Here is an 11471-nt window from a genome sequence, read left to right as displayed (position 1 = left end):
CCACCTTCAGTGAAGACAGATGTGAAGCCTGATCTTGAAAGTTGAGCAGATGTCTGTCTCCTGAGTCTGATCTGGGAGCTGCTTCCACAGGAGGTGGGTACTGTAACAGGCCTTTTAGAAAACGCCAGCTACCACCAATCCTGTGGCAGAGGTTTACTGGAACCACACGCTCTTAAAAATACGATGCACTCACATCATCACACACGACTCTGTATATTCTGTCAGTGCAAGAGTGGAGCTCCCAACTCTCTTTCATGGTTGTTATACACTCAGGGAATTCTTTCTGGATAATGAGGTTTATGTCTGTTATAAATTACATTATTTAATGTAATAACAATTCATATTTTAAACATTTTTTGTGCAACATTATTACTGCCATTATGCTATTATTACAAAACACTATCATCACATGTTCTCATTGTTCACCTGGTGAGGCTCAAAGCGCTCCCAGCTGGAGTCCAACCGGAACGCTGTCTGATAGAGGGAATGATTTAAAAATGTTGATACTGTTTTGTCAGGAAAGAACTATCGACCACACACAAAGCAACGTAGTTACTACACAAACAAAATTTATGTGGCCATATGGGAGACATTTGAATCTGAAGGTGCTTCAGACACAAAGGAAAAATACACTTCTTCACCTTCAGCAGGGATATTTACACAAACTGTTGATTTTGAATTTGGAAAATACAGGATTTGTTTGTTTTGTACCGATGAACTAATATTAGAAACAGTTATTCTACAATGCTTTATGTTACAAAGCAAGTCTCATAATAAGAAATGTCAAATATGAACAAAACAGGAAGCAGATTCTAGTTTTAAGGGCAAACTATATGAAAAAAGTTGTTCCTGTACAGATAATTGTAAGAGCAGTCGTGGCTTTGTGTTGGTGTGAGATAAAGGAACAGTTTAAGACTAATATTTCTGTTTGTCACTATGCAGAACAGTTAGCGCGGATCTTTCACTATACTGTCACTCAATGACTTTATTATCAGCTGTGTGAGTCTGCAGCACAGGAAGTTCCAGCTTCTCACACTCGGTCATCTTCAGGGTTAAGTACTGGGCCACCTCGTTGGGATCGGTGAACAGTGGAGCCGGAACATTCTGAAGAGGAGGACACAACGAATCAAACTGAAGAACTAATCTGGAGTCAAAATAAAAACCACATATTAAAGTAAAAATAGATCTGAATATTCATATTTATATAAAAAAACAACAAATAATAATGTACAGTGGGGCAAAAAAGTATTTAGTCAGCCACCGATTGTGCAAGTTCCCCCACCTAAAATGATGACAGAGGTCAGTAATTTGCACCAGAGGTACACTTCAACTGTGAGAGACAGAATGTGAAAAAAAAATCCATGAATCCACATGGTAGGATTTGTAAAGAATTTATTCGTAAATCAGGGTGGAAAATAAGTATTTGGTCAATAACAAAAATACAACTCAATACTTTGTAACATAACCTTTGTTGGCAATAACAGAGGTCAAACGTTTACTATAGGTCTTTACCAGGTTTGCACACACAGTAGCTGGTATTTTGGCCCATTCCTCCATGCAGATCTTCTCGAGAGCAGTGATGTTTTGGGGCTGTCGCCGAGCAACACGGACTTTCAACTCCCGCCACAGATTTTCTATGGGGTTGAGGTCTGGAGACTGGCTAGGCCACTCCAGGACTTTCAAATGCTTCTTACGGAGCCACTCCTTTGTTGCCCGGGCGGTGTGTTTTGGATCATTGTCATGTTGGAAGACCCAGCCTCGTTTCATCTTCAAAGTTCTCACTGATGGAAGGAGGTTTTGGCTCAAAATCTCACGATACATGGCCCCATTCATTCTGTCCTTAACACGGATCAGTCGTCCTGTCCCCTTGGCAGAAAAACAGCCCCATAGCATGTTTCCACCCCCATGCTTCACAGTAGGTATGGTGTTCTTGGGATGCAACTCAGTATTCTTCTTCCTCCAAACACGACGAGTTGAGTTTATACCAAAAAGTTCTACTTTGGTTTCATCTGACCACATGACATTCTCCCAATCCTCTGCTGTATCATCCATGTGCTCTCTGGCAAACTTCAGACGGGCCTGGACATGCACTGGCTTCAGCAGCGGAACACGTCTGGCACTGCGGGATTTGATTCCCTGCCGTTGTAGTGTGTTACTGATGGTGACCTTTGTTACTTTGGTCCCAGCTCTCTGCAGGTCATTCACCAGGTCCCCCCGTGTGGTTCTGGGATCTTTGCTCACCATTCTCATGATCATTTTGACCCCACGGGATGAGATCTTGCGTGGAGCCCCAGATCGAGGGAGATTATCAGTGGTCTTGTATGTCTTCCATTTTCTGATGATTGCTCCCACAGTTGATTTTTTCACACCAAGCTGCTTGCCTATTGTAGATTCACTCTTCCCAGTCTGGTGCAGGTCTACAATACTTTTCCTGGTGTCCCTCGAAAGCTCTTTGGTCTTGGCCATGGCGGAGTTTGGAGTCTGACTGTTTGAGGCTGTGGACAGGTGTCTTTTATACAGATGATGAGTTCAAACAGGTGCCATTCATACAGGTAACGAGTGGGGGACAGAAAAGCGTCTTACAGAAGACGTTACAGGTCTGTGAGAGCCAGAGATTTTCCTTGTTTGAGGTGACCAAATACTTATTTTCCACCCTGATTTACGAATAAATTCTTTACAAATCCTACCATGTGAATTCATGGATTTTTTTTTCACATTCTGTCTCTCACAGTTGAAGTGTACCTCTGGTGCAAATTACTGACCTCTGTCATCATTTTAAGTGGGGGAACTTGCACAATCGGTGGCTGACTAAATACTTTTTTGCCCCACTGTATGTACTTCAGAATCACCCATGACAAACAAAAATCCTAAATGCTGTATAAACAGCATCATGAACGTGTGATGGTGCAGCACAGTCAGCATGTCAGTGTGAGCAGTCCTGGTGCTGCTTCAGACAACACGAGTACACTGAGCTCACCACAGCTCCCAGCTTCCTCTGCAAACACACTGCTAACATGCTGGGGTTCTTCTGCACACTGACATCTCGTCCCAGGACGGGCACAGGCAGCTGTCTGACGCTGGTTTCATTATTATTGTTGTTGTTGTTGTTGTTATACAGTTTTAGTACATTTCCATCGTCACCCTTAGCCCTCTACAACATGAATTTAACTGTTTTGTTGTGATTTTTTTTTTTTTAGAATTAAATATTTCATCCTACATTTTGATAGCTTGGAGCGTCCTCTACTGATACATCAGCCAACAAGTATCCACAGGTAAGCCAGCGGTCTGAGAGCGACGTGCTGTCAGGATAATAACTGAGGTGTTGAGGATGTGGCTGAACAGACTTTGAACATGAGAAGGATTTTAAATTCAAGTCTGAATTTATCAGGGAGCCACTGAAGAGAAGCTAATAATCTCTTTGCAGTGCCAGTGGGCGGGGCTTTGAGTCAACTGAAGGCTTTTCACGTCATGTTTTGGACATCCTGATAATAATGAACCAGTTTTTTAGCAGCACAAATGAATCAGGCTAGCTCTACGTATTTGTTGAAAGTACACGTGAGGCCATCTGAGCCAAGTATCAGGTTGGACATCAACTTTTAACATTTTTAGGACCAAGTATAATATTCCTCTTTTGGGGATGATGAGTTAACTCTTTGATTACTTCTCTTTCAAAAAGTCTATAATGAAGATAAGATATCAGTCTATAATTAGCCAAGGCAGCTGGATCAAGTAAGGGTTGGAAGTCCATGGTATGTAACCTGTTAATAAAGACAGATTCATCCTGTTAAAACCCGAAGCATTAATTCATGGGGAAACAGATGGACACCATCGGTCCAGGTTTTCACACAAAGTTTGCCAATAAAACCCACGTTGTTTTTCTGGACACTGCTCAGACAGGAGAACACTACTAGTCCAGGTGGAGAGGGGACCACAGAAAGCTTCAGAGTCTGACATCTTTTTAGCAAAACTACCATCGACACAGTATTGGTAAATGGACTGATTCTTATATAGCACTTTTCTTCTCTCCCACAGCACTCAAGGTGATCTATACAACATGCTTTATTCACCCATTCATATTGTTCTATCCTGTTTCCATCTAAGCAGCAGAACAGACTTCACCAACTTCACGAGGACATGACGTACTCTAGGGGACGCTGTGTTTGCTGCCCAGGACCGAGGAGCCTGATTGGCAAGTTTACCCTGAAGGACATCCATGGAGGACATCGTTTAGCATGTCCGGTTTGGCGGTGGGTCAGTGATGGTCTACGGAGGCATGTCCATGGATACCCACCCTCACCTGACCCCAATCCAACTGAACACCTCAGGGACATCATAGTTCGGTTGCACCTCGGACTGTCCAGGAGCTCGGTCCAGATCTGTGAGAAGAGCTGCTAGTGCACCGGAGGAGCATGGTCCCATGTTGTCAGGCATGCATGTGGCGGCATAAACACTACTGAGGCCCATTCTGGCAACAAGCACTAGCCTGGTGCACATTTTTGTTCACTTTGATTTTCAGCTTGTCTTTGAATTCAGCTCTGTGATTATTTTCATTTCATGTTGTGGTATCCTTCCTTTTCTAACACATTAACCAGTCCAGTCACTAGATTATATATTTTTTAAAGCTCAATGAGGATAAAACTGAAATCCACCTTACAGGCATCAAATCCAACCTTTTGAAGGCAAACCATTTCTCTCTCACCATCGATAACTCCAGTTTTCCCCTCTCCTCAGGTTAAGAGCCTTGGTGTCATCCTAGACAGTTCACTGTCCTATAAATCTCACATCAATAATCTCACCTGCCCATTTCCATCTATGCAGCATTATTATTAGAATAATATACAAACTTCTTCTGCTCACCTTCAAGGCCCTTCATAACCTTGCTCCTGTTTACCTTTCTGACCTGTTAAGCACCACCTGTTCTGCCCCTTCACTTTGATCCTCTTCTTCTGTCCAGCTTGCTGTGCCTTCCTTCCGCCTCACCACCATGGGAAGCAGAGCCGTCAGCTGCTCCGCTCCCAGACTGAGGAACTCTCTCCCCCAGATATAAGAAACACTTTCTCTCCCCCAATTTAAATTTCAACTCAAAACCCATCTGTTCAAATCTGCATGTTCACTGTGAACCTAATGTTTGTTCATTTTATCTTGTGCTTTTTTGTTTTTATTGTTCTTCATCTTGTTATTGATCTATTATGTGTTTTACTCTTTGTTAAGTGTCCTTGGTTGTCTTGAAAGGTGCTTTTAAAATGGACTATTATTATCAGGCCTCGCAAAATTTCAAACTCCCTGGTAGCCCTTCGGGCAGGGACTCTTCAGTTTTAGCCCAAAATAAATTTAAGTAGCCCGAATAAAAAAGAGAGCAATGTTTTGATTGATGTTTTGTTTCCTTTACAATATTATACATTAAAGTATAATATTGTAAAGGAAACAAAACAATCAAAAAATTGTTGAAACACAAATTACAACATTGTATAAAAATTACAATCATCAACTCAAATACTTGGTTCTAATTGAACAGAAATTTCTATGAACTTGTAAGAACTGTGTAGGACATGAATCAGTCTGTGTCAGATCCTGAATCTGACATTTCCACTGAAGTCACGGGTAAGAGACAAGTGGAACCAAGATCTAGGCCATTTGCTTTTTGAACTTTGCAAAGACTGCTAAATTTTGCCAGTGCTAGTTCACTCTTTGCAACATAGTAGCTGTTCTAAACAGATTTTCAGGTTTATTTTTAGTATGTTATTTGCAATTGGTGTTTGTTCTGGGAAAGATATTGCAGACTGAGCAATAATACGTTTCTTGCATTTCTCATGGGTTCTAATGGGGGCCTTTCTTAAAATGACTGGTCCCAGTAACAAAGGCGCTTGTCGACTCAGAAATCGAGAGAAAACCAACAACACACCCGGCAGAACATTATGTTATTTACACGGGTGCACATAAGTGGTCCGCATGTGCGCAGTCGCTGTCAAAATAAAAGACGTGCACCAGATAAGAAGTTGCAACGCGCGTTTGCGTCCATATAAAAAGCAGTGTTTTTGTCCGCTAGAGTGGGATTTTCACGGCACATTCCGCACCACATCTCTGTGCGTTCATCATTTGTTTGAAGCCAGCTCACCTCCTGCAACCACTTTTCCGAGAATACGCGCTTCTTCTGTGGTTCGGACTCCTTCTGACATTTCTTTGGAGGTGGAGGAACATCACAGTAATTGCTTAAAGGAGCTTCTTTGACATCTTTAGGAGTTCTAAACAAATGTCTGTCCTCCTCCAGAAAATCTTATGTACGCAAACACACGTTGCAACTTCTTATCTTGTGCGTGTTTTTTATTTTGACAGCGAATGCGTACCTGCGGACCACTTATGTGCAGCCCTGGTTATTTAGCTCGTCATATTGCAGCCACAGAAATTCTTTTGTCCATGAAACCATAAAGCTGCACTTTCTTTTTGCCTTATAGTCTGATTTGTCATAACTTTTCCGTTTTGTGGTAAGCTTTTCTTTGGCTGTCACTTCTTCACCCTGACCTGTCTTATTTGGCTCAGCAGAACTGAAATATATATCCTGCTGCTTTTAAACACGCACTCACATAACGCTCAGCGATTCTCTGCGTGATCAACCTCTCACATGTTTAAGCTTGCTGCGGGAGATTTCACTTGTCATGTTTGCATAGTAAGCTAACGATTAATAAGACGATGTCAGAGGAATTGGTGCACAAATTATCATCACTCACCAATCAGTGCTGTCGCTCTCTATACACAGTTCGTGTGATTGCAAAGTGAAAGCAAAAAACAAGCGCAAATTCAAACGCGATTTCAATATGTCACATATTGACAGTGGCTCACCGATGCCAATGACATAATTACCCAGCTACATTTCCGAAAGAATGCAAAAGCATTGACATATATTTTTCCTTCCTACGATAGGCCGACGGGCAGGGAAGAGATAGATTTTGGTAGCCCGACTGGAAAAATCGGATTTTGCGAGCCCTGATTATTATTATTGTTAGATATCCAACCCCACTGAGATGTGATGTGTGCCAGTCTATAAAAGCTACAGATTTCTTTATAAGCTGGATCTTCAGATATAAAGTTCTCCTTTGAACAAACACAAACATTTCTGTAAACATCTCATCACAAGAACAGACACAGTTATTAACAAATCCAAAAGGAGTCTGTGCTAGAATAAAGTGCCAGACGACGTTCAAACTCACACAAAGCCTTTCGTGAACATGAGAATATTCGGGCTCTGCTTTGGATCGAAGAAGCCAGTAAGTGGAAACAAATAACAGAATCACAGCTCTGTGTCACTGCTCACCTTCAGCTCTGAGATTTTGCTTTCCCTCGTAGTGAACTCTCGCAGCATGTAATCCTTCCCAGCCTGAAACCAAACGTTACATCACGTGAGTCACTTTGAAGTCTGTCACCTGCCCGTGATGAAGTCTGGCAGCACACTCTCAGGTGATGAAACAACTTACCTCGTGATATAGTCGAGTATCGTTTATTCTAATCAGCACTCCGTCCACTCGCAGGAAGAAACGCATCAACAGGAAGAAGCTGGTCGGCATCACTCGCTGCATCAACAAGAAACATCATCATCATCATCAGTGTTAAATCGGCTGCTCATTTGGATTTGGCAGTCCCACGGGACAGGAAGACGGCACTCACAATTTTGACGCTAAGCATAGAGACTCCATGGTCGTGCAGCTCATCTTCAAACAGCAGCACCTCATCAAAGAACATGATGTGCTCCCGAGCCTTAAGCTTCTCCATGTCAATACGCTCGGCAGTCTCAGACACCTTCACACGAAAACCTCACATCACTTTCTTACAAACCTGTGACTGTGAAGAGTGAACAGTGTCAAACCTGCCTACCTTTATCTGCATGCTTTCTCCTGTCAGAGTGCCTCTGTAGTCTGTGGTGTACGTCCAGTCATAAGGTCGGATCACATCTTTAGAGTGTTCAGAATCAGCTCTGGAAGGGATATCATCCAAGATGTTTAGCTCAGTAAGCCAGTGTAACCCTGAGCCTATACTACACCTTTAGCTTTAGCTGACAGAATGAACGCACCACACTTTGTTCTCTAGGGTATGACTGAAACACCAAGACCTGTCAAATACATTGGACAGTAGCTGACAGTCAGAAAATTGGTGCAATGCAGCGGCGCCGCAGAAAATCTGCCGCAGAACGCCGTAGACAGACACAGCAGCACGCCGAGTCCCAAGTACTGGTCTAAAAGTGGGTTTTTATCCAAGCAGAGAAGATTATCTGACAGAAGCTAACAGTGAGCGTCTTACCTGCTCTCCTGCCATTCCTGAGCACACGCCACCTTGACGCTATCCTCCATGTTGCTGACTCTCTTCAGGGAATCAACAGCATTGAATTCAATCCCGTAACCGTCCGTGTGCTGGATGCGCAGTATGTTGTCTCCAAACAACATCTCTGGAAGAGAAGGCATGTTCATGTCTTCTGCTAGCCTGGAAAGTCAAACAGTGAAGACTGATATCAATCAGGTTTTCTCATCTATTCTAGTCGTTTTGGGAGGATTCAAAACATCAGAAACAAATCGAGCAGCGCCTGCAACAATATTAGTTTGTTTTCTTTAACGTGTCGCGGCTGCTTCTTTCAGTGTCTACATTATTCATTTATGGTTATTTCTATTTTTCCACCATGTGATCACATCACAGCGAGAAGATGTGATGATGCTCGGTGCGTTGCTGTCTGATGAAGAGGACGTGTGTTACAGCTTTTGTGATGCAATAAACAGGCAAAAACAGCTGATCATGTAAACACGACTCATGTGGACACACACAGACTCTACTGTTTGGTACTCTGACAGTCCGCCTGGTTACACAGGCTGGACCCAACACAGCTTAGATGATATTAAAATGTGACAAATATCTCACCGTTCAATGTCCTTGGACTTCATGATGTGGTTTTTGGAAGCAGTCACTTTCCATGGTCCAAAGTTGAAGTCCTGCTTACTGCTCTTGAAACCATGTGACATCATCATGGACAGAGAGGCCAGCATCAACTGCAAGACAAACATCAGCAGGTTTGTCCAAACAGAACAGGTGGACAGTATCTGCTGTTCAGAGCTTATGGTGTGTTTGTCTGTTTAAATGCGATGACTTTGTAGTTCTCATGTGTTGTCTTTGTTAGAAACCAAATCTGGCAAGGACACAGTGAGCTCCTTCCACCGATGCAAAATCCCTTTCCAGACATTTTCACTAAAAGGGCGATTTACTGGCTGTAGCTGGTCCCAAAGTTGAAACCACTCACAGGAGTAGTTGTGGAAATTTCGACTGTGGGAAACCCGCTGATGATTTGCAGAAGTGGCCCACAGATGCTGACCATCCAAATGATCCCTGGTCAGGGTTTTCAAAGCTGCTCAAACGTGGGCACCGAGACAGAAGAGCAGCACTGTGCCAGTGAAGAGCTGTGACTACAGTCAGGGTCAGCTCCGTGCCGCCAGCTGCTGCACAACAATCTGAGAAAATCACTGCGCAGCGCATTTTGCTAAAGAGGATAAAAATCCCAAATAACAGAGACATCCGAGGTTAAAAAAAAAATAATTCCTGTCAGCCGTGCAACATTTAGTTATTCCTACAAGCTGGTCGGTTTGTAGCAATAACTAAATGTTGGTCAGGCCGTCAGCAGCTTTATTATGAGTGAACATACCGAATCTGCGACTCGTATTATTATAAACTTGCACGATCTGCACACTTAAAGTAGCTGAGGCTCGGTTCACGCACAGCGTGTTTGCCGTGTTACAGAAACAAATATTAGCACAAAGGCTCGCCGGACGTTTGTTTCCCTGCGCTGACTCGATGTTCGCTCAGGCAGCTCCAAATGCTTCGTCCCAGTTTACGCTGTGAACGTAAAGCTCTGCGGTCAAACACACAGGCTGTACACAAACACATTCATTTACCTTGATGTTGTTGTCGAGCGTTACCTGTCATTGGAGGCTCCCGGGTACGCCGGTGAAATCTGCCCGGTGATGTTTGTGACGCTCGCACTTTGGTTCCACTTTCAAACCTTTCTTTTTAAAAAAAGAAGAAGATAACAATCATTTTCGGTGTTTGTGGGTGAACACGAATTCAGTGGTGATCTCACAGTGTTTCATTAACATAAAACATTTTGAAATAAATTCGGAGAGTTAATCGTCTGTTTTTAGAACTGCGGCTGTCGATCTTACTGTTGGCCGGTTTCAGCCCATCCCTCCTTCCTCTGGTCTCCTGGCCCCAGCCTCCTCCTTTGTCCTCGGTCAAAAGCAGCCATGCCTTATTCAGCACTCTAATCTTAACGATGATATGCATGCTCGATTTGGAAAACATTTGATCCTGATGCAGTCCTCTGCATTTATGCAGGTGTGGAGCCAGCACTAAGAGTACACTGACCTGTGGCTGGAGTGTGATTATGACCCATAAAATCAAACTCTAGTTTTGCTGCAGAGTAAAGCTAAAGGTCCAAACTCGGGTTGAACTTACTCGGCTTCTTCTATTATATGAATGTGGTTGAGCTGCTGCTTGGATGCTTGGAGGAGCAGCGCGGGCCTGTGACATGCTCCAAGTCAAACAGTTGTGAGCCCTACTGTTGTGTCTCAAGTCGCCTCCTCCTTTCATGTGTTGCAGATTCAGCCGTCCTATTCAATCCCTCTGTAACCAGCAGGTCACAGGTGCTGCAGTAAAGGTCTAGCAGCATCTCAAGGAAGGACATGGCATTTGCCCAATTACATTTGAGCCTCTGAAAATGGAGAGCTGTAAAGAGATGGCAGTGGAAATGGTAATTAAATAGTTACTTAGCTGAAAATCTGCTCTTAAATCACATCTTCATTGAAAAACCACTATTGTGATGTTCAGAGGTGAAATCCTAAAAATGTTATGAACCTGTCTGTGAAGATTCGCCTCGGTCTCTGGTATCAGTGTTTCCATGAACTGGCCAACATCTACATTCATCATGACTGTAGCATCTCGTCTTGTACGGTTGCACCATTCTTAATGAAGCTTTGCATAAACAGCTTATAATATTTTATACAAATGACACAATCATGCATATATGTCACATTAGATCATGATGATGGCGACCGCTCCGTGTGGGCCGCCTCCCCGTCTCCTGCTTGGGGTCAGGTCTCCTGACTGTGATGGCGGATTGTGTTTGTGCATCGATTAGGCGCAGTTTGTTTTTGTATGCACGTCGTCGCAGGAATGACCCGTTGTGTTTTCCTGGCACTGCTGTATTACTGACACACTCAAACTAATAACAGAAACCAATAAATACATTAAAAACAAACTAGATGAGCCTGTCGATTTTACAGGTCTAGTCTATGGTTACAGCAGTGAGAGGCTACAACACAGCAGCTATTACTACTGTTACTGCACAGGCACACAGAGCCATGCAGGTTTTCCCAGTGACGTTCCTGTTAATCCTCATTATACAAGAAGACATTTGAACTCAAGCAGTAACTGTCAAAACTTTG

General features: G+C 43.2%; 1 protein-coding gene across 5 annotated transcripts; it reads right to left on the bottom strand.

Moving 5' to 3' along the window:
• Positions 1 to 302: 302 nt before the first annotated feature.
• Positions 303 to 10045, bottom strand: tiprl (TIP41, TOR signaling pathway regulator-like (S. cerevisiae)). Of its 5 annotated transcripts, none has more exons than XM_040010399.1 (8): positions 9948 to 10045; positions 8899 to 9026; positions 8290 to 8469; positions 7867 to 7966; positions 7660 to 7791; positions 7470 to 7565; positions 7310 to 7372; positions 973 to 1104 (listed from the first exon to the last, which is right to left on the bottom strand). In XM_040010399.1, exons 2-8 carry the CDS (start codon positions 9021 to 9023, stop codon positions 973 to 975), a joined length of 828 nt encoding a protein of 275 aa, XP_039866333.1. In that variant the 5' UTR covers positions 9024 to 9026; positions 9948 to 10045. The 5 variants fall into 5 exon arrangements, with proteins under 5 accessions (XP_039866350.1, XP_039866360.1, XP_039866333.1 ...); XM_040010391.1 differs by having other exon boundaries at positions 9924 to 10024; XM_040010408.1 differs by lacking the exon at positions 9948 to 10045 and adding an exon at positions 9674 to 9914.
• Between the last annotated feature and the right edge of the window lie 1426 nt (positions 10046 to 11471).

This window comes from Simochromis diagramma, unplaced genomic scaffold (assembly GCF_900408965.1).
Source record: "Simochromis diagramma unplaced genomic scaffold, fSimDia1.1 OVJJ01000123.1, whole genome shotgun sequence".
NCBI classification, from domain to species: Eukaryota; Metazoa; Chordata; class Actinopteri; order Cichliformes; family Cichlidae; genus Simochromis; species Simochromis diagramma.
This window is presented reverse-complemented; position numbering and strand designations above follow the sequence as displayed.